General features: G+C 36.5%; 1 protein-coding gene across 1 annotated transcript; it reads left to right on the top strand.

Annotated features, from left to right (window-relative positions):
- Window positions 1-267: 267 nt before the first annotated feature.
- LOC135627754 (uncharacterized) lies at window positions 268-23,924 on the top strand. The gene is made up of 22 exons (XM_065133990.1): window positions 268-706; window positions 1,910-2,164; window positions 2,250-2,374; window positions 2,499-2,543; window positions 5,875-5,956; window positions 8,598-8,666; window positions 8,791-8,961; window positions 9,057-9,122; window positions 10,809-10,877; window positions 11,012-11,077; window positions 11,406-11,467; window positions 12,558-12,839; window positions 15,144-15,280; window positions 15,476-15,570; window positions 15,645-15,683; window positions 15,784-15,843; window positions 17,145-17,294; window positions 17,425-17,476; window positions 17,569-17,621; window positions 20,182-20,246; window positions 21,214-21,265; window positions 23,351-23,924. The coding sequence occupies exons 1-22, from the start codon at window positions 533-535 to the stop codon at window positions 23,432-23,434; spliced, it is 2,253 nt and encodes a 750-aa protein (XP_064990062.1). The 5' UTR covers window positions 268-532; the 3' UTR covers window positions 23,435-23,924.

The raw sequence follows: 23,924 nt of genomic DNA, 5'->3' as shown, positions 1-23,924 counted from the left end.
CACCGGTGGATCTTCGTACGTCGCCGTACCGCAGCTTCGATGCTTCCCGCACCCCGCACATAGTCCACCCGTGCCTGCTTCGGCATGCGGGTCCCGCAAGCTCTCGACCGTACCAGGAATCATCCGGAAGGTGTTCGCGGACGGGTAAAATTGGTCGGTGCGAGAAAGGAAAGCTTTTACTGTTTTATGTGTCCGACACGGCCCGATATTTATTCCGATAAATGGAAAGCACGGCGGAGATTTAATGATAAAAACCGATACGTTGGCTCGACGCGAAACGCCTCCGTCTCTCTCTCTGCTCGCTTCTCCAACCTTTTAGCTTCGCTTTGGGCCGCCGTCCCACGGCTCGTCCGGACCACAAACTCCGCCCACCGCCACGTCAGCGCTCCATTTCCCACCGCTTCCGCCCCTTCGGCTCGTCGTTTACCTCTCGTGCCTTCCGCTGTGCCTTGCCCGCACTCGTTTATGTTCTTGCGGCGGCGGAGGTCAACGGGTACAGAGCAGCGGGCGATCGGGGAAGAGGAGAAAGGGGATGGGGAGGAACGGGAGCGTGAGGCGGAGCTACTCGGCGTCGTCGGACGACTACGGGCTGCTGGAGGAAGTCGGGTACGGGGCCAGCGCGACGGTCTTCCGGGCGATCTACCTCCCCACCAAGGAGATCGTCGCCGTGAAGCGCCTGGATCTCGATCGCTGCAACAGTAACTTCGTGAGTCCTTCTCTCCCTGTCTCTCTCGTCTCTGGTGATAGTTCTCGATGTTGCGGGTGGGGTGGGGTGGGTTTGTGAAGAGCCGATTGGATCGGGAGTTGGCAAGTGGGTTTCGTGGAAATTGGGATCTTGCTGGGATTCAGACGCCCCATCTCCTGTCTCTGGATTGAATCTTGCTGCTTGCCCTTCTGTGGTGATGGTTCTTGAATTTGCGGGGTGGGTTTGGATGGAATGGGGTTGTGAAAGCTAGATTGGATCGAGTGAGTTGGCAAGTGGGTTTTGTGGAATTTGAGATCTTATAGGGATTTTGTAATGGTCTTGTCATCACGATTTGCTTTCGATCCCAAGTGATTCTAAGAAGTGCGACTTCACCTCTTAGGCTGTCGCAAATGAGTCCGTGGCCTGTTTGGTGGGAGGTGGTTGAATCTAGTTAACTTGTGCTCTTGAATTGATCCAACCTGTTGTTCTTGTTCAAGATTTAAAATTGATTTGCTTTTTTTTGTTCAAAATGTAAGACTAATGAGGTTTTTTGTTTCAAGATTCATATTGGTGATTGACTCGATCTTTATCATTCAGACCAATCTGCGTCCTTGACCTTTCTAGTGTGATTGGTTTTCTAGTAACTAGTATCATGTTTAAGATGCATATTTATGATCAGGCTTAACAAAATATGTTAAGTCGCTCGTCTTTCCTAGTGCATCATGAAGTTCTTGTTGTTCCAGTGTTTTGGTTGATATTTGCTACATCCTGATTAATACCGTATTGCAGTGAGATTTTACAATTAACATTAAGCAGAATGCATTGATCATGTTGTTCTAATAGTAATCTGGATGTATGGTCAATCTATGACGACTTCTTCCAGGTCATTATTTCTCATCATCAAAGTGGTGCAGAGAATTAGAAAAGGCAATCAGATGTGTTATGTCTCTGCTAGATGGTTGCAATATTTATGTCAAGCTAGACAGCATGGATGCCACATGCATTGATATCCATAATCTGTTTATCATCATCAAACTTTGACATTTTAGAGTAACTTGCTAAGGTGCAAATTCTAAAGAAGCTATTTTTCATCTGAAATGCTTATTATTAGCTACTCACTAATGCGAGGGAGGCACAAAATGTCCTATAATTTGGGCTTGTGCTTCATGTCAACTCTATTATGTTTTCTTTATTCACTTGTGATGACCAAGTCACTTTATATAGGATGATATACGACGGGAAGCCCAAACAATGAGCTTGATAGACCACCCAAATTTAATTAGGGCTTACTGCTCATTCGTTGTTGAACGATTCCTCTGGGTAGTCATGCCATTTATGGATGAAGGCTCATGCTTGCACCTGATGAAGATTGCATATCCAGATGGATTTGAAGAACCCATTATACGTTCAATTCTTAAAGAAACACTAAAAGCCTTAGAGTACCTTCACAGGCATGGTCATATACATCGTGACGTCAAGGTTAGCCTTTTATGTTGTATTTCCTTCTATATAAGTAAATTGTACATATCAGATTTTATTTTCTTATAAAGGTTTCTGACTGCAGGCTGGGAATATCCTCCTTGATAATTCTGGCGTGGTGAAGCTTGGAGACTTTGGTGTTTCAGCATGCATGTTTGATAAAGGTGATAGACAACGTGCAAGGAATACTTTTGTAGGAACCCCGTGCTGGTAAGATACCAAACACCTGCTGTCTGCTTTACTCTTTCAGTTCCTTTTTTCGTGTAAGTTAGTAAATTGTTTCTGTATAATTTATAGAAACTACAAAAAAATTTAATTAGGGTCTCCTATGTAGGATGGCTCCAGAGGTGTTGCAACCAGGAAGTGGATATGATTTTAAGTAAGTACTATCTTCAACTTAAAAGTATCAATATACTACAAAAAGTTCAAAGTTAGGAAACTTGTCTGTCAAATATCAAATATTTTTTATTTTATTATGGACAATCATGTTGTTTTAGTGGTTCATGTTGAATAGCTTTATGGACAGTTCAACATTCCATCTTCCATTATGCAAATCATGTAAACAAAATAAGGCATATTCAGGAGATGTACTTGTACAATTATAATTCCAATGATAGCACTTCAGACCTAGAAATACATAAATGGAGGAAAGTAAGCAAAAAGTTAGTAACTTTAGATTTTATTAGGCAGGATTCACAACAAGCATACTCATTACTGAAGAAGAGGAGGATGAGAGGTACTGAGTGTTCAATTTATATTTGTTACTTTAGTGTTACTTTCTTTTGAGGGCAAGCTGTGGCACTAGAATTGGATGTTCCTATGTGACCTAGGTGCTAAGACTCCAGGTATGGAAATAGCATATGCATCAAGTTTCTCCAGACTCTGCATTGACGAGAGCCACATGCTCTAGACTGCTCTTTCCTTCTTTCTGTGATTTCTTTTGTGGAACCTTGCCTAATCCAAGAATAAGGAGATTAAAGTTTCTCAAGTTCTTTGTCATAGATCACCATGGTGATATAAGAAAAAGTTCTCAAGTATTATCAGAGTAATGGGAACAATCCTCACTATCTCCACGAAGCACATTCCTACTGGAAATTCACTTTTCCTATTTTACCCTTGCCTTTCTTAAAAGCTCAACTTGACTGTTTGGCTTGAAATGTTTGCCTTATAGATGACTATAAGCAGATGAAGTTATTTAACTAGGTTTAATTTGTTTCCTCTTTCTCTTTAGACTTCTTTAGTAAAGATAACTTTAATAGTTTTATGTGGTTATCATGTAGTAAAATAAATTTCTTTTTCAAGACAGAACGGCAGCTTATTAGTTGTTACCCATGTTCCCAGGCTATTTCCTGACAGATCTGTCTTTTGGATTAACATGATATTTAGAAGTTTTGGGTTCCATACTCTGTTGTGTATGCATTTTCATTTTACATCTTCCCGTATACTGGGTTGGTTTTGTCTTAGACCTGTTTGTCTCCATGTGCACCCTTAGGTTCCCTCCTAACCTTCATTTGCAAAAGTAGGAAGTTAACATGTTTCCCAATCCTTTGTATAAGATGAGCTGTCATCAAATTCTTTTCCAAGCAAGAATGGAAGCCTTTATATTCAGCATGAATTTCTAAAAGATCAATATGTTCAGTTCAGTCGATGTGATTCTTGATGATTCTTTGAAGTTTTTCCATTTTGCTCCAAAATGTGTTGTACTTTGCTAGAAGAGTTATCGATAATATTGGTGATATTTATAGGAGTATGCCTGCTAAAATTTACTGATATTGTGGCTTTACTTTGTAATCTTTCTTCTCTTCTATCCAAATTTTAATGTAGTTTTTGACGAGAAGTGTCTCCTGCACTCCCTGGTCTGGCGATACGTTAATGTGTCTCCTTCACATTAACGGTCCGTATCGGTGCACCGACTAGCTATCGGTATGGTACATACCGAGCTGTACCGAGCATATCGACATATGGTACACTAGGGTGTACCAATATTCTGCCCATATCGATCCTCTATTGAACCGGTATGTACCATCCATACTGAGTGGTATGCTTCGGTACGTCAAACTTTGATGTACAATCATAGATACTTTGTTTGAATTGTCCGTGGATCAATTGGGTAAAATACGTAATTCTTTGGAAATGAATTCCACCATAGTTATGCCTAAAGGAATAATGAGGCTCCTTAATTGTGGATCTCAAATGCCTGCTATATTGTCGGTGCATGAATCACTAGCCGCACACTTGCTGAGGATACTTTGTGGACTTTTGAGGCTTTTTATATTAAGTTGTGCAATATAGCTCACGTTGCAGGGATTTTGAAGATTAAGAAAATAACAAGAGACCATGATTCGATTCTTTTGTTAGATAGTTCTGATACTAGGAGACACTAGATTAGAAGTGGCTTAGCTATCATTAGGTTCACTCTTAGATGTTCTGTATTGACTATAAATGGCAAAAGCTATTACCATGTGAAGCAAGGATTTTAATTTCGAATAATATTGCCCGTACCGGGCGGTACGTATCGGTCCACCAGCAGATCGGTGCGCAGACCTCCCGCTACCGGGCAGTATCATCGATTGGGGCTGCTTTCGCCCCGTTACGACCCTAAATCAGTCGGTGACGACCGATTTCAACCATCGCCGCTCGCTATCCGGTGGTATTAGCCGAGGGAGAAGAAAGAAGAGGGAGAACCTGGAGATCAGGCGCTGCTCTCCCTTGACGATCCCGATCCGTCGCCGCCCTCCCTCACCAAACACCACAAATGATATGTCGCCTCCTCGTGTAAGGAAACGAGGCCTCGGCGTCGTTGACGACTTCGCCTCATCCACGTGGGTAGAAGAAACAAGACGATGTCGCCTTGTCGCCCTTTTTTGCGCAGGAGAAGGAAATCTCGATTTCTTCTCCCCCCATGGGCAGAAAAAGGAGGCGACATTGCATTGCTTTTTTTTAAACATATATATATATATATATATATATATATATATATATATATATATATATGTATATATGTATATGTATATATGTATATGTATATATGTATATGTATATGTATATACGTATATATATGTATATGTATATGTACCGAGTGGTACACCCTAGTGTATTGCTCGATACTCTGTATCGTACCGTACCGAGCTACGCTCGAAACTCTAGTACGGTACGAAATTACACTCCTTAATGTGAAGTATATATTGAGTCATTGATAATACATATATGATCCATGTACCAGTACCACACAGGTACACAACGTATGTATTTCTAACAGTTTGATATGACTTTGAGCTGATTTGTGGGGTTTCAACACTTGCCTTGATAAAATATTTGAAGATCTACAAAGTAATCATTTTTTTCTGGCTGCGAAATTATCAAGATCTTTGTGGACCCTTATCATTTTCTTTAATTATCCTTTCGATATGTGTTTCAATCCAGTTGTGAGGTCTCTGTCAATGTAACACAGACTACATTCTTTATCCAATGCATCTGTAGCTAGTTCTTTATTTGCCATGTATTTCCTGTTTAGATTTTGATAAATTAAAGCCTAGGATTCGAACTTACTAAGCTATACCTGAGGTAGTTTCTTTCCGTATGCATTTTTAACAATGCTGCCAGTCTTGCTTTCACTAGTGGGTACCATGAAAAATTATTTGCATGGGTAATAAAATTGGTTATTTTTTTGGTTTTCATATCTTGATGACTGATATATTTTCTGCCTGCAGAGCTGACATCTGGTCATTTGGAATAACTGCACTAGAATTGGCACATGGCCATGCTCCATTTTCCAAATATCCTCCAATGAAGGTCTGATTAGTTTCTGATTGATGCTGACTGTATTCTTCTTCTGTTCGTTGTTGTGTTGGTTACATGTTATGAATGGTATAATATATTTAATTTTTAAGGCTTTTGCATGGCCTCCATATGAATGTAGAAACTGTCTTTTTTTTGGCCCACATGAAGGATTTTTACATGTGCCTCTAGTGCTGTTCACTAAATTGTTAAGCCCTTATGTCTGCTCATTAAATTGTTATGTGGAAAGTCTTTATGGACTTTATTAGTAGTTCATTTGGATGGCATTATATAGCAGGACATATGCTTTTCTATGGTTGCTCATTAAATTGTCATGTGGAAAGTCTTTATGGACTTTATTAGTAGTTTATTTGGATGAAATTATATAGTGGGACATACTCTTTTCTTGTTAAAAGGGCATATCCAGTGCACGACATGCCCACCAATATGGAGTTTGAGGAGGGTTACACAGCTTTACTGCTTTACCTTTAAATATAGAGAGGTTGTGTCCATGGCTTAAACTTCCAGGTTACAAAAGAACAACCTTACCTTTAATACTCTTTTCTTGTTTTTAGGTTTTAATATGACCTTCCATGTATCTATCATTCATGCTATATGTATCTTTAAGTTCAGGGATTTAAAAACAAATCCATCCATATACTTGGTGGCATGGTATCTCTGTTTGAACTGAATTCATATCAGTCTGCCCAACTAGTATCAGTCCAGTTCAAACTGAACCCATACCGGTCTGGCCAACAAATAGTCTGGGTCTGGTACCCAAGATTTTAGACCATGCTTGGTGGTGTGTTGGTACAGCTCATTGTATCACAACACACTGCTGGAGAAAATAAAAAAGTAAAGTGTCAAGTTCACATGGTCATATTCCAAATTGATATAGAGTCATAGACAATATATTGCAGAGTCTAATGGTTTGGAGCACTGCAAACCATTATCTAATTCATATAGTTGAAACTTATTTTGTAATTATTTTTTTCAATTGCAATTACTATGTATCAGTGTTTGATTTTTCTTAACTTGAGCTGCTTTTGTTTAGCAAAATTAATTACTTTAAAGGACCTATTTGAATCATATTGCATACTGGTACAATATATTGCTCTATTTTTGGAAATATATGGACCTATTTGGTTTTTGCATTTTTTGACTTCTTCGTTGTTGGTTTTACGAATGAAAGTTGATGACTGCTACTTGAAGTTGTTTATTCGCAACTATCGTATACGTATTAGAGGATTTCAACCAAAAAGAGATTGCTAAAGTGGGTTCATTTTAGCACAGTACTACTCGGTCAAGTTAAAAAGATTAAGATATTATTATAATATCCAAGTCATTAATGTTGAATAATTTTTTTAGCTTGAACAATATTATGCTTTTGACATCCTGATGCTCCTCTTTAGCGAGGTTGTTATGCAAGTGTTCCTGAACTCGATGACAATCTGAGACACCCTTCACATGAAGCTCCTTAACATATTATCTTTCATTTTGCCTTGAGATTTCCTCAACTTTAGGTGCCCTGTAGATGATTTTGTGTGTACTAAATTTGACAAGATAATCTTACAAATAAATCCAGGGATTTGGTAACAGATAAGTAATATGAGATGCACAAGTCCTCTTGGATAATCTTAGAGGCACTAGGAGCAGGGGAACCCTTGTCATGAGATGCTTAGATATTCTTACTAAATAGTTCTAATAAACTAAGTATTGATGTAATTTTGGTGATTTAAGAGGATGTTTCAGTGCAAGTGGAGAATGGCCCATAAAAAAAGTTGATTAAAATTTCTTGAAAAAGAACACCCTCAATTGATGTTTTTTTCATTTCAAATCATCAAATTTTTGTCCATTTCAGTGGACTGAATATTCCAATATAAAATGGTGACAATGGTTTGCACAGTGACTAATTTACTATTCATGATGAGTAGCCTCTCTTCGTTTTACTATAATACCAATTTGTTTACAAACTATTAGTGCATGGATACATCAATCTTTTCCACTGTTTGGCCAGAAGCTGATATTTTTCTCATGTGTTTTCAAGTTTTGCTGTCTGAATCTTGCTTGTGTTCCCTCTTTGTAGTGTCACTTCTTGAATTTTCGAAGGCATCGTGGGTCGTGCACTCCATGACCATCTTTCAACATATTTAAACATCCTTAAATAATCTCACTTTCTTTTACTTAAATGGTGTAGATATAATGAACCAAATATCCCTTCTTTGCACAACCATCCAATTTAATTTATGCTTCTTTCCTTTTCTGTGTTTTGTTACTTAAGCTGCATTTCTTACCCTTGAGCCTTGACTTCAGTATTTGATTCTTTTGATGCATGATCATTTGTTAATGTGCAAAGGAAATATTGCCTTTCTAGATGGTTCCAATTATGCACTAAGACAATGTAATATTCTGCCAAGCGGGAGCATGCACTTTTTGTTCGTGCTCTATTTTTTGTTTGTGTGGTTTGAAATCATTGTTTTACATTTTGGAATGAACATGGTAGAAAGTTTTGGTAAATCAAGCACAGCCTAACAAAATTTGACATAAGTTAATATGTGCAATGATTTCAATCACCTGAACTATAATTTGTTCTAGCTATAGTCATAGAAGAAGAAAAAAAACTTCAGAGCTGATGATGCTCACCAGCCTATTGTAGGTTCTTCTGATGACTCTCCAAAGTGCACCCCCTGGACTTGATTATGATCGTGATAAGAAGTTCTCAAAGGTAATAAAACTCCCTTTTGCTAACGCATGCTTGTCAATTTGTGAACCTCATGCATTTTGATATGAAATGCTTTTGCAACTTATATCGGTTAGTCTTCTAATAAACGGCATTCAGCTGTAATCAGTCCTTCAAAGAAATGATTGCGATGTGCTTGGTTAAAGATCAAACAAAAAGGCCAACAGCAGAGAAGTTGTTGAAACATTCTTTTTTCAAGCATGCAAAACCTCGTGACCTATCAGTGAAAAGCATTTTAATTGGCCTGCCACCACTTTGGGAACGTGTGATGGAACTTCAGGTTTGCCTTTGATGTTATTTCATACTTCTATTATGCTTGTTGTCCCTTCTTGATGCTGTGGAACAGTCAAAGAATAAATTTTTTTGCTTATTAAGGCTAAGGATGCTGCACAACTAGCTCTTAAGAAAATGCCGTCATCTGAACAAGAAGCCATATCACAGGTTGGTTTTAGTTTTGATGCTATAAGAAGTTTTCTTATGGTGAAGTTAAAAATTTTACTTCTTTTAACCAAGTTTTTTGTTTCATTACAAATTCTCTTCTATTTTTCAAGTTTTACCATTGCCATCATGCTAGTATTCATTAGGCATATATGTAATTAAAGAGCAAGCATGTTTCTCTTAATAGTATCTGGTATATATAGAAGCTTTTCACTTTCAGATAATAAGTAGGATTCTTAAACAAATTTAGCAAAGAATTCTTATACTATATGTATGTTCAGGTGCATATACATACATTCACAGATATCCAGAGGGAGAATTGGATATGCTGGTCAAATTTTTGCAAACTGTCCAGTATTGATCTGCTTATAGGCCTTGGATAATGAGCTTACCAATCAGGATACAGTTCATACTGGACTAAACTGGTTGAAATTAGCTGGTCCACATCACGGTTGACTGTTGGACTGTTAGGTTGGTATGGGCCAGCCGTCAGAATAATAATTAATAAACCTTTCCATATGTATCGGAATGGAAATTATTGTAGGGATTTGAAATCCCAGTATTTCTTTAAAAGATCCAAGTAGGGATCTAAATTCCAGCTGTCATTTCTCCGAATTTCAAATGAGAATCAACTTTTGTGTTTGGTGAGAAGATTTCAAACTTTGAAAAAATAGGTGAGAAATTCTAAGCCTAGGATTTAAAAAATTGATGGTTGTGCTTTGAATTTAACATTGGGATCTGGAGGGTGGGTTTTCAAAGGAGGCAATTTGAAGGTTTTTGGCTTAAACACCTATAAAATCTTCATAGTTCATACCAAATGAGATTTTTAAATTTGAATTTCTGATGAGATTTGAATAGTGAGATTTGGTTAATGGGGTTTTACAGGGATGGGATTTGAGTTTGAAATTCTTGGGTGAAATTTTGATGTAGTTTGTTAAAAACTAGATTTCATAGGAAATATTTATAACAAGTGGGATTGTAGGATAGCATCATAGTAAATAAATATAGACAACATAGTTTTGCAAAACTTGAGGGTTAAGAAGATGATAGGAGAAGTAAGAAGGAGATATTTCAGAAGTTCAAAAAAGAAGATAAAGCAACAATTTGTTGGCCACAAAAGAAGCATTTTATCAATCAAAATTCACAATACATTCTGACAAGTGACAAGTGTACCGATAATCTTTTGTTTCTTATGGTATTGTTAACCTACAAAGCAATCCTTTTGTAGAAAATTTATAAGAGGAAAATCTAGCCTAGATTCAAGGGAGACTTAGCTTAGTATCTCATATATCCAAACCCAAAAATTAGGATTTGCTGACAGTAAAAACTTAAAAATAAATGGCGGTCACATCGTATTGCTTCTTCAGATTTCAAAACGCCATTAATCACCAGCTGAAATGACAAAAAAGGCTGATTTATTAAAAAAAATAAATTTCTTAAGATGTTTTCAGTAGTATCATGTAGATTTATTGCTGAATCGCAATATATACAAGTTGGATGATCAGAGTACTACATTTTTGCACTTAAGATTTAGTGTATCATGGATGCATAAGGATGGATCTGTGGAAATATTACTTGTTAGAAGAACTTAGTGATATTTTTCTTTTTCTTTAAAGTTCCTAAATATGGTGATTCAGGCATTTATCAAAGTTCAGTCATCTTTGGCTTTATTCTATGCTCTTCCTACAGAGTGAGTATCAAAGAGGTGTTAGTGCATGGAATTTTGACATCAATGATCTGAAGGCTCAGGCATCACTGGTATTTCCAGTACTTAATTTTTTCCATTACTAAGAAAGTTTCTTGTCCTTGTAGTTGCTGACAGATCATCAAATTTATGGCTATTTTGAAGTCTTTCTCACACACTCTGTTCTTTTTTATTTTTTAAATCACAGATTCAAGATGATGATGACCTTTCTGAAATGAAGGAAGATGAAGAATTGAGAGATGTTGTCGGCAAGGTTTCCCTAGTTCCTTCGCTCCTTTTTCTAAGCTTATAAACTTTAGTATCCTGGTCTAATTGTGTGAATCATGGTTTACTAGTCCAACGATATATTCTGGTTTGACTAAGTACCATTAATTGACCATACCATTCATTTTCTTTCTTAATCATTTTTTTGAGTGATAGTTGGCAGTATAGATCAACATACCTCTCCGTATCTTGGTATTGTACTGGTCTGACAGGTTGTCAAAGCTGGCATTGGACCGATATTTGAATCCTTGGAGTGAATTACATGATTTTTCATTTGTTTCTGGGGAGAAATAACTGGAAGTTTCATTGTTTTTCAGGATCCATATACTTCGAGATCTAATGGTGAGAAGTCAACATCTAATGACAAAACTAACTCTATGTGAGTTGCGTTAGACCTGAACTTATGTAAAGTTTGATCTTTTTTATTTGTATCTTTACCATTTGTATACATCCATTTCAAATTTCTTTGTGTCAATGCCGTTGTTAGTCTAGATAGCTTATACACATGAAATATGCTAATATGCCAGCCACACTACCCTTCTGTCAATTAAGGCTGACTGGTGTGTCACACGGCTTTTGCATGATGATAAAGGAGCACCATGCTGGTATGGCGGATGTTAACAGGCATAGTTCTGACTTCTGTACGCATCCTTGCTCATAAGAGTAGGCAAAATGAGTTCAAGAATGTGTGCATGTATATGTGCAGAAAGGAAGTTCTCAAATGGCACTGTATATGCATGTTTGTGCTTATATACCCTAGAGGATCGCCATACCTTTAGGGTAATGGATATATACAGGTTATCAAAACAAAGGAGAAACCGTTTTTTGTGGGCATATCAATTTTTGTTATGGAGGTCATTATGCTACATGTTTTCAGTTAGATCTTTACAGTTGCATTCTTTTGCCTGTGTGCACATGCCTGGCATAGTGATTTGCAGTTTGCATGAAATGCAATTTTAACACACCTCAGGACCATGTTGATTTATTTGGGCATAGACATCCAATCATATGCGTCAAAATAAGAAATAGGATTTCTCGGAAAGGAGTTTAGTTGGGATGAAAAAGCTCTCTTAGCAAGTTTAATAAAATACGTCATTTTATTTAGTCAACCTGATGATTGAAGAGAATTTTAGAATAAGATATGGTTTTGATGCAATTAGATTATCTTAAATTCATTCCATAGGTGCCCATTTTGTTGTTTAAATGTGCCAGATATTTGAGGTACATGACATTAGACCACAAATATTTCCTGTTTGGCTCTCTTTTCTTGCTTGTCAATCCCAAACGTTTTTTTTTTTACTTTGGTCTTGCTGCTTGTTGTTATAAGTTGTCTTGGATAAGTTGGAAAGAAATTTTAATATTATAAAAGATGAAAGTGATCAATAATCTTGTCACTATTAAAAAAAAAATTTATGAAAAAAATTATCTCCTGATATTTAATAATTCATTTTATCGTTTTTATTTTGCAGGGGAAGTACCTATAGTGCAAATTTCTCAGGAGTAAAGTGTTTAAATACAAGAGACGAGATTTTGCCAATAGATTTAGTGGATTTCCATAGTCAAGAAAGGATTGAGGGGTGTGATAGCTGCAGAATGAAAAATGACTTAACACCATCGACATCAAAACATGATATACAGCCTAACCAATGGAAAGTTGACGTTGGAAAGAAAGGACAAACTCATAGTGGTCCACTTGTACCTTCTGGCATGTCTACAACCTTGTTGCCAGAAAGAGGGCACACCTCAGAAAGGTTAATGTTCTATTCTTTTTCATCACAAACAGTAACTATTATCTATGAGTGACAGTTCTTTAGAAATGCTCTTGTAGCATATGCCACATGATTGTAGATGCATTGCCAGGACTTCTCTCATTCTTGTTTACTTCTGAAACTTGAAGAACCTGTATCCTTTTGCTAGTCAAATTAGCTGTTTCTTGCTGTTGTGAGAATAATGGTAATATGCATATTGGATACCAATAACTTGAAACATACTGTGCTGAGTCGGTGTGAGTGACAGCATGGTACCTAACAATATGGTAATATGTTGTGTCCATTTGCACAATCATGTGGCTGTCATACAAATAGATGTAGTCCATTACTTAGGTCAGAGCAGTGTATTTATACAATGAATTGACATTAATTATAAGAGATATTTACCTATGTATCAGGCCCTATTTTCACTAGCATATGTCTTGTGTAAATGTGTAAAGTTCGTGTTTCTAGTTTCTTGGAGCCTACTTGATTTATAAATACTTTATCTTACAACAATATTGATCACTTAGATTTTTACCATGAGAACTTAGTTGTTTATAATTATATGATTGAATTTGATGGTCCTTATACACAAAAGATTGCATGTGCTGACTAGCAACAGGTACTGGTATGGTAAAGACAATGGCAAAAACGCATACTGAGGACAATTTGGGAAAGCACTAGTTTTGCAGAGGGCCCATGCCAATCATCATGTCTCCATACATTAGTGTTACAAAACTCTAAATTGGTTTAAACTTTAAACAATTTAGTTTAATGAATCTCTTCTTCATCTAGCTCTATTAGAAGTGTATGTCCTCCAATAATCCCTAGACCATTCTGCCCTTTGTCACAAATCCTTGTTAGTTGATATATGATGCTTTGGCCACCTTTTATCTAATTTTGGTTTTTCTCCCCTATATCTTGGTATTCCTAGATGATCCCATACTATGAACTGTTTTAAAAAGCTCTATTTCATTTTATCCTCAAGTACCTACTAGCAACGTTAAAATCTTGGTCTTGTACGTATACTAGTTGACAACCAGATCAATGTGGTACCAGTGTTGGTCCATAGTGTATGGAGTGCCAGTATAGTCTAGTACCAGTTGATATCAGTCACAATTGGTTGGTACAAGTTCCAGGCCTATTAAATCAAATTAAATCGTTTTTTTCTATTATTTTGCTTAAAAAGGAATTGAAATATATTTTTTAGCACCTAACTTAAACTTTATGTCCAGAAAACATGTCATAGGAGCTTCTGAAAGTATTGGTGCATGTTACGTATATACTGAATATATAACTGAATTACTTGTAAATACATGGACTTAAAAATTTAAACAGCCTACATTTGTTAAGCTTGAAGTTTAATTTGCTTGAAATTGATGTTGGATTTGAGAAATAAGTTTGAAGAGTAAGATTGAGAAAGTATGATGAAGAAAGGGGGGAAATGAGATTGCCATTGATTTCTAATGGGTGAGAGAAAGGGCCCGGATCTGGATACCGGGTGGTATGCTTTCCATCCTTTACACCTAGGTGTACTGCTCAATGCTCAATATGAACCAATACTAGGCTAAATAGCCCAATTTGTCTACTGGTTCCCCGTGGACTGGTAAATATCTGGTGGGAACTGGTAGATATCAGGCAGTGTACACTGGTCTGAGCTGTAATTATTACTATCTCAACATCCTCATGTCTAGTATGCTGAACTGAAAATGTTATTTAAATTGCCAAACATTCTGAAAATCTGTTTTCATATTATTTCTAAAATGTGCCTTTTGATATGAAGGACACTGCACTGTCACGGATGCATGACATTCACCTTCCACTTTGAACATCCTCCTGCTTTTCCTTTTCTTTCCTTCTGGATAAGTGGAGATCATATTTCCTTGTTGTTATAATAATTTCACTACACGGTAAAGAAAACATGCTATCTCTGTATATAGTACATTAGTTTGATTCTGGTATAGATAGTCTTCAGATTTGGTGATTTTTTTATGGTAAGATGCATTAGCTTTTGTTTCTTGTAGTGGTTTGTTTCACATTCAATACTCTTATGAGTTTCACTCCTATTTAGGTAAAATTACTATAATAGAATATCTGATCTCACAGAACACAGGGAGATAGCCTATATCTGACAACTTTCTTACAACTTATTGAACTATCTTCTTAGTTACATAGAACTTATGGCCATGGCTGTCATGTTGATGGCATTTGATATTAATAATGAAACAAGGATATGTGAGCTTGTTAATTCTATAGTTATGCACAAATTTGTTTAATAGATCTGTGCTTCTTCTCTGTTGCTAGGATTGAAAGTGACAATCAGAAAGGAACTGCAAGATATAAACATGATGCACGCAAAGTCACAAATTTCAGTGGTCCACTAATGCTGCCAAACCGTGCTTTGGCTAACAACTTATCAACTCCTGTGCGGTCTTCAGCAGGTATACAAGATATCTCATCTAAAATTCCACTTTACATGCCTCATGTGTGGCCCAGCTTCATTATTTGCACTTAAGAGCATGAATGACTATATGTACAGAAGCTGATCCCTAACAGTATCATGGTAGCTTTGTCGAATATGTTGATTTTTTTTCCAGAAGAGAAGACCATTCATCTCTTTGTTTTCACTTTTACAGGTTGTGGAGACTTGCTGGAGGACAAGACCAAACCTAATGTGGTTCAGATAAAAGGGCGTTTTTCAGTTACATCAGAAAATGTGGATCTCGTAAAAGTAAGTTTGCATGAAACTACTCATCTTAACTTGTGTGGTTATATACCTATACTAAAACATATCATAACTTTTAGGACTTGCCACTATGTAACATTTCAAGAAGGTCATCCCAGGTACATATCCATTTGAGATTCATACTCCATTAATTTCTTTATTGCTGCAGTTATCCACATCTCACCTTGATGTAACATTTAGATACTCTTCCTCTTTCAGGGATATCCCATGAAAAAATCAGCCAGTGTTGGTGATTGGTTAGTTCAAGCTAAAACAATGGTATATTGATTCATTACATCATGAAATTTACCATTATGTTTCTTATTATATTCTCATGGCATCTCTCATTGCTGCTAATTGTCAAATGCTTGGTGATGCTGTTCTTTCCAGAAGTTCTTAGATTTCTATTTGCCTTTTGTGCCATACAAAAGCATGAGTGGATGTACAAGAGAAGAAAGGCGTTCTTATCAACAATGTCACATAAAAATGATAAAATACAGGGTAGCTAGCAACGGCCACAATGGTGTCCTTAGTGTATCAGGCTGTTTGATACTTGAGTTAAGATTAGCTTTCACATCAATTGTTGTCTTTATCAACATTTTTACTGATGCCTTCTATAGCATGGTTGTGAAAGCGAGTATGCTGTTTTAGTTCATTGAGACCCTTGGAAACCTATATGGAATGCTTAAGCAGAAGATAACCTTTTATGAAATAGTTAGTGTTTGTGAATTCAAATATTACACATGTTCTTTGAAAAACATCAAAGACCTTCATGATAAAGTTGTGCAATAAAAAGGTATGATCAATTATCATGTTCAAAATATCTTTCGGACACTAGTTTCTGTTTGATTGAATGATAAACTCTCAACAATGTGATTTAATATGAGGTTATTAAAGCCTTAACAAATGTTAGAGCACAAGGAGCATCAAAAGCAAATCAAGTTGAGTGCATACGAAGCAAAAGTGTAAAGAAATTGAATGTTTTTTGGTTAAAGGTATTGATAATTGATCTATGTTATATTTTAAAGTTTACTTCTTTCTCTATATAAATAAATATTATAAATTGGAACATATATTGAGAGCCATTTGATAACTATTAGTAAATTTAATTTCCTAAGTAAAAGGAGATCCTTTGCCGTCTAGGTGGTTCTTGTCTAGGCAATCAGCAGCCATCTAGCTTAATTTCTTAAAAAGTATAGGCATCTAGGTCCTTAGTTCAGACTATAGGCACGATTTATGCATGATTTACTAGTTGCAAATGTTACCTCCTCTCTGTGCAGTAGACAGCTACCTGGCTTAATTCCTTGAAAGCAAGATTTGTGATACCATCCGGAATGGTTTGGTATGGGTGGTATTTACCGGTCCGGTAGCCTATCGCTGTGCGGTCCATGTAACGGTTGGTAGGCCTGGCATAGGGCCTGTTCCATTTGTATAGTCCTATTAGGGTATTCAAATGGTTTCCCTTGGTATATCTGCCTGTACCATTCGTATAGGGTATTCAAAAGGTTTCCCTTGGTATATCTGTCTATTGAATTTCTTTCTTACTATAGTTCTTACTTGCTTATTTCTAATCTTGGCAGCCACCTGGTCAACATCCAAAGGAAGTTGGAAACAATAATTCCAAGGAAGTTGGCAACAGTAGTCCAAAGGAAGGTGGCAACAGTACCATACCTGCATCCATTCTGATGTCTCACCTTCAGAATCTTTTCCAGCAGACATCTTTTCAACAAGTATGGTGATCCTGCTATTTCTTTTTCCATAATTACTTCCTAAATTCATGAATACTTGTAGTGGAATCTAACAAACTTTTTGAGTTGCTGAGAATGCTTACCTATCAAAATATTGTGCTTTAACTATCAGGAACTCATTACGAATCTCTTGAATAGTTTGCAACAAAAAGAAATTATTGATGGTGAGTTTAAATGTTTCCGATTGGGATTTGGAATCCTGATGCAATTAAAATAGTCATGGAAAATTTGTTCAGATTTTTTTTTCTTTTTGCAGCATTTCAAAATGGAGTGCCTTCCCAAGTCCAAAAATCAAGGAACAGGAAGTTGGTCAGTGTGTCATTCCATTTATACATCATTCCATCTGCAGGATTTTGCTCTACTGGCCTTACAATCCCATATATGTGGGGCTAGTGCTTTCTATATTTTTAGTCCAATTCACTTGATTTGTTTTCATTTTCGAAGAGAGATTTGGATTATGTCCTGATTTAATTATATTAGTCCTGCTTAATCACATGGCTGTTAAAGTTAAAATAAATAGCAACCAGAAATTACTAGAGTTTAATGTTACTAATGCCTTTGTGAATTCTCTAGTCAAAACTCTAATTGTAACTTGGGCATTGCAGTTAACGTGGACAATTCTGTAGACCCCATATCTCCAATGTATCATGATCTGAGAAAAACTTTTCCTACCCATTTAGCAATAGCTTTGTGAATGTCTTCCCTCAAGAAAGAAACAGGAAAAATTCCTCAATATCATGAAGTATTTCACTGTCCTTTACTTCATCAAGCTTGAAATTATCTCGTCTTGATGCCATGAGGAGCTTACAGTTCGTTCCCACATGGGAACTAATGTTGTTATAATACCCTTCAATGAAAACAGGCAGCGGAGAAAAAATGAGTAGAATTGTGGTAGTTTTATGCAAGGTCTGTCGTACCATACCGTACCGGCGTTTCGACCCGAGCTCGGTACTGGTACGGTACGGTGTACCGAGCACTGTAGCACTTCTACAGTGCTACAGTACTGCTGCTACAGTCTCGGTACAGGGCGGTCCACGTACCGCTGGCCTGTAGGACCGGTACGGCAGACCTTGGTTTTATGTCTAATTCTTTTAAAGCCTAAGCTTTTGGTTTTCCAATATAATAATAGAGGGTTTTGCAAAAAATATATTAATTGTGCAACATTTATGTCCTTAAGATTAATTGCAGGTGTGAAAAATTAAGATTTTTTTTTCTACAATCAACTTATACTTCTCAAATTAGCGTTATTTTTAATAGATGAAGTGAGAGATTGTCACCTCATGAGTTCTCAAATTCTTGAGTATAAACATAAAAGAAGTTAATGTACTGGCTATATAATTCATAATTTTCAGAAAATTGTAGGCAATGGATGGGTGACTAAGGTGCTGCACATTCTTTAGGCATTAGGTGGCTTCCTAGCAGTCAAAATACCTTATAAAGGCTGAGAAAGGTAACAAGAACTTCTGAAATCTAAAAGAATGTAAATAACAAGTCGGAACAATGATTACCTCACATTTGATCCAAAAGTCAAATTTACCCTGACATATTGTTTTAGAAGATAAAAAAGGAGATTTGGACTACCTTAGCAGCCTGGACTACCTTTTTACAACGAGAATGAGGGAAAAGGAAAGAATATAAGTGGAAAGAAACAGAAGTTAGCATAGCTTTCTATTGGTAGTCATCTCTTGGTTGCCACATATTTAATGCATGCCTCTTCTTCTCTCCTATCCTGGATGAACTCAGTTGGTCAGAATGGAGAGTAAGAGACATTATCATTATAAGTGAAAAGGAAAGAATATAAGTTAGCATAGCTTTCTATTGGTGGTCATCTCTTGGTTGCCACATATCTAATGCATGCCTCTTCTTCTCTCCTATCCTGGATGAACTCAGTTGCTTGGAATGGAGAGTAAGAGACATTAGCATTATAACATGACCTATGATTGTAGGTTCGTTATCGTGTTATGGAACAAAATGTTTCACACTCAACTCCTGACCAGAAAAAGTACAAACTTAATACAGGAAGCACTAGCCACTGAAAGGCTTGGAGAGGGTCAATGTATGAAATCTTTCCCCTGCATTTAAACATTTCCATGATTCAAAACTTGGTCACCCAAGTCAAAGTAATAATCTTACTGGTGTAGCAAGGCTTGTCCTCTAACTCTGGTCAAATTAAACAGGCTATCCAGGTGTCACCCTGCTGACTAGGTGCCAGCGCCAGATAGCTACTCCACAAAGTCAGTCATACGATCCATCTAGGTCACTGTTTGTTAAAATAATTATTATTCATGAATGATATTGGAAAATATTATTTACTTTTTGACTAAATAGTCAGATTAAACTGGCTGTCCGGTTGTTCCCCCGTTATTTAGGTGCCTGCGTAGGTGTTGATCTCTAGATGACAATCCCACTTAAGGCAGTGATTTTTTATTCATGCATGATATCAGTGTAATCTCTTTAATTCAGTGACCTAACGTCATACTTATGAATCAATTTCCTGCTTCATATTTCTTTTTCTTTTGTTATCCGCATCATATCTGTGATAAAGCAAGTCTATGTGTTGGCATATCAGGTTTTGGTCTAAATTATTTGCATGTCTTTTAATTCATAGAACTTATTCCACAACTTGTATAGGGTTCAACTGGTTGGATCCTTCAAATGACACTGAAAGATCCACGGTTCATTACACTTGCAAGACATAAATATTGATATCTGCTGATTTATACTATTATGTGTGCCTTACTTCTTAATTACAAGTCAACATAATATGAACCAAATAAGTTGTTGTTTTATCCCATTTATAATATATGAGATTGAAGAAGCAATTGCTGAAAAATACTCTTCATTTCTTATTGAGCTTTATTTTTAACAGTTGGATACTGAAAATGCTGAAAGAGAGCGGCTATTGCTTACTAAAATCTCAGAGCTACAAGCCAGGTAAAGTTAGCTTATCTGTACAGGCTATTCCTGTACCAATCCCCTTTTTTTTGGTAGATTGTTTTTCTTTCCCACTACCTTGTCAAAGTAAAATATTTCTATTCTGAAAATCAGGTTCTTACATAGCAGAGGTTGTAGTCATGTCAAAATGCCAAAATCTGATTCTTGTATTTGGATTATTATTGTGAATCTTTTCTCTAACTATACAGTGTTCAACAGCCCGCACAAATTAAAGATAGAGTCGAGTATGGACAGTTGTGATACATGTGAAATGATTTTTTTGGGCTTTTTCCTTGTCATACATTTTTCACTGATCTTTATTTAAATGTTGTAGGTTGCTCCTTAGACCTTGTCATTTTTACCCATTGCAACAGTAGCAGAGGCCATTGTTTGGCCAAACTCATGTCCTTACCATGTCTTTGGTTTTTTTGTTATTACAAAAGCTATAACCCGTAAAATGAAAACCAAAGGGAAAGTTTGTTGTTATTGACTGAATAATTGTGAAGAAGCAGTTTTCTCAAATGGTTGTTTTAAGTTCAATAAAGCAGCTTACAGGTGAAGTTAGACCATTGTAAACCATTTCCTTATATGAAACAGCTAACTGATTCATTTACATGCAACAAACAGTATCACCTCTAGCTAAATTCATATTTGACGATGGCCAAAACCTTAGTGTAAACCATATCATGCTGCATCATGCTGTAGTAAATGCTGTACCATGCAATAATATACCACTACTTCCTATTAACTGTTAGCAATTGTGAATATGCATTCCTATTAACTGTTCATTTGTGAATATATATATATATATATATATATATATATATATATATATATATATATATATATATATATATATCCTGTGAGGGCTTTATTGCATATCCTTCTGATTTAGGTTTCTTAACTGTAGTATGAACATAATACTTAGGGAACCATATTTCAGTTTACAAATCTGTTTCTGCTGCAGGATGAGTACTCTAACCGACGAGCTTACTGCAGCAAAGTTGAAGCATATTCAGGCAAGTACTGCTGTTTATTGCTCCATATAAGGCATAACCAATGCACCAACCATTTTAACTGCAGATGTTATGATTTGGTAATGCTGCCCTATACATTTTCAATTCTCCTTAGCATGGTTCGTCTTACCGGTCTGTACCGGTATACCAACCAGCTATCGATATGGTACGTACCGAGTTGTACTGAGCAAGGTTTGCCGTACCAGATCGTATCGCCTGGTACGGGCGATACGTACCGGTCCGACAGGCCAGCGGTACACGGACCGCCCTGTACCGTACCGAGCACTGTAGCACTGTAGCCGTGCTACAGTACTCGGTACACCTGGGTGTACCGAGCCCGGGTCGAAACGCCGATACGGTACGGTACGGCGAACCTTGGTACTGAGTCACACTAAACGCACCGACACATGGTACATGTAGACATACTAATATACTGCCCATACCAGTCCCTTATCGGACCGATATGTACTGCCTGTACCAAGCGGTATGCTCTGATATGGCAAATCTTGCTCCTCGGTATAGTCAATACATCTTGGCTATTTTAGTTCATCATAATCATAAATGACAGAACGAACTACTTGTGGACTGTCATTGTGTAAAATGGACCTTCTTTCTACTCTTATCCTCTTTTATTTGTTTGATTTTACCAAGTAGATAATTGGACACATAGAAACAGAAATATGAGAAACTATGTTCTGGTTTGGTCACTTAAGGAAAAGGAAGATCTATAATGGAAATTGTCAATATTACCTTTAGTTCTTCAACCAAGCAAGCCAATTCAAGTAAGCGGATATTAAACTGAGTGATGGTAGTAAGATTACACCACAAGGTAGTGGAAATTTTCTAGTGATTTTGTTACATTGCAAAAGAATCACATGTCTAGGTTTCAGCAAAATGTCAAGATTTGCCCATTTATAACACCTTTATTGGCTGTACTATTAAAGTTTGCAGTTATACTAACTATATTATGGCTGATAATGCAGTTCCAGAACCAATTATATTTGTTGCATATGGATGGTTTACTTTGAGAAGCCAAACATAAACCACAAAGAGAAGCATACAGAGTCGCAATAGGATGACTACATACAAATTTCTTTTTATTTTCACATTATAAGCTGATAAATATGCCACAATTTTGCATTAATATTATTTTCTATGACTGTTTATTTTATGATCAAGAGTGTATATTAAAGAAGACCCATTTCCTAAGGGAGCCACCGTATACAATCTGGAGAAACACAAAAAGAGTAAATGTTCTTTCAACTCCTTCCATCACTCTCCTTGGCGAGATTCCTAGCACCAAATTACTACTAATAAAATGGCTAGAGAGATGTTCTAATGTTGATTTCCTATTACTATTTCCATATTAATGATTAAAGGGCTTTACAAAATCGATTAATCTATTAGAATCCATTGTATTAATGGTTAACATTTTAGCGTTGAGCAATAGAAAAGAAATTTTCCATGTTTTAGAGCTGATGCTATATGGACAAAAAGAAATTGTTTATGGGTTTTGACCATTTTGGTCCATGTTGGTCATGTTATGCTCAGCCAGCACAAACTTGACTCGGGAAATGTAGCACGCATAGTACTCAACATAAGTCAGGGCATCCTTTTGCATATTCTGTCTTGTGTCAGCTAGTGTGTTCTTGTGTTCTATCACGCCAGTGCTTTATCAGCATAACTAGTTTTACTAATAAAAACTAAATCCTTTATTGAAGTTGAGTACACATATTTCTTCTGATTTCCTAAGTACTACAGTATGAATACTCAAGTGAAGGAAATTCCATGTAAAAATATAATTTTTTTGTCTTCTTAAGTTTTGGTAGACTTTGAGTTATTGAGGTTGTGATCCATGTTTCCTCTAGTTGATGTGTGCAGAAACAAAAGAGATGACCAGCTAGATATCTGTTCCATCTAATTTGGTTTCTAGACTGTTTTTTTATTTATTTATTTTGTTCTACTTTGTCAAACTGTTGATACTCCCAACTTCAGTACTCTGCAAATGTTCTTTATGTATGTATGTATGTCTGTATGTATGTATAGTTTGGCTGTAACCATGAAGTTGTGTTCCTATTCCTATTTCAGTTACAACAAGAGTTAAATGCTTTGTATTCTCAACAAGAAGAAGAAGAAGAAGCTACGAGGAATCAAGAAATAGAGGAAACCTGATACATTTCTAAAAGATTATTATTTTTCCATGCCAGTTATAAAGTTATTCCTGGGTGAGATCGTCCTTGATACTTTGTTTGGTCTCCTGATCTCTCTTAAGAAGAATTAAGAGAAATAATCAATGAAGAAAGCAATTTCTTGGCCATTTCTCAAGACAGGCAATCAGTCACTAATGAGGTCCAGATATACATATTTTTTTTTTTTTTGGTTCCACACGAGGCCACCCGATCCACTTGTAAATGATCAAGGTCATGAATGTACCATGTCAGCTGTTATCTTCCAGTGATCTCATTTTTGTGTATTCCATTTGTTTGTATTTGGTAATTATCACTTTGTGGAGAATCCACTGCGAGCCTGCTTCTTTATTATTATTCTTACCATGATGCAAGGCTCTCCCATTTTCTTTCCAGGCTCTTCTTTGCTGCTTTGGCTGTATGTACATTATCTGAAGTTGAACATTTAAAGATCAACAATCTGATGACTGCTTTCA

This window comes from Musa acuminata, chromosome BXJ2-11, assembly GCF_036884655.1.
Source record: "Musa acuminata AAA Group cultivar baxijiao chromosome BXJ2-11, Cavendish_Baxijiao_AAA, whole genome shotgun sequence".
In the NCBI taxonomy this organism is placed as follows: domain Eukaryota; kingdom Viridiplantae; phylum Streptophyta; class Magnoliopsida; order Zingiberales; family Musaceae; genus Musa; species Musa acuminata.
This window is presented reverse-complemented; position numbering and strand designations above follow the sequence as displayed.

Bases quoted from the DNA above. Each gene is read 5' to 3' on its own strand.
- LOC135627754 (XM_065133990.1), top strand. From the start codon at position 533: ATGGGGAGGAACGGGAGCGTGAGGCGGAGCTACTCGGCGTCGTCGGAC. The intron at 2,165-2,249 runs GTTAGCCTTTTA...TTCTGACTGCAG, and splicing joins ATATACATCGTGACGTCAAG to GCTGGGAATATCCTCCTTGA. The intron at 8,962-9,056 runs GTTTGCCTTTGA...TTGCTTATTAAG, and splicing joins AACGTGTGATGGAACTTCAG to GCTAAGGATGCTGCACAACT.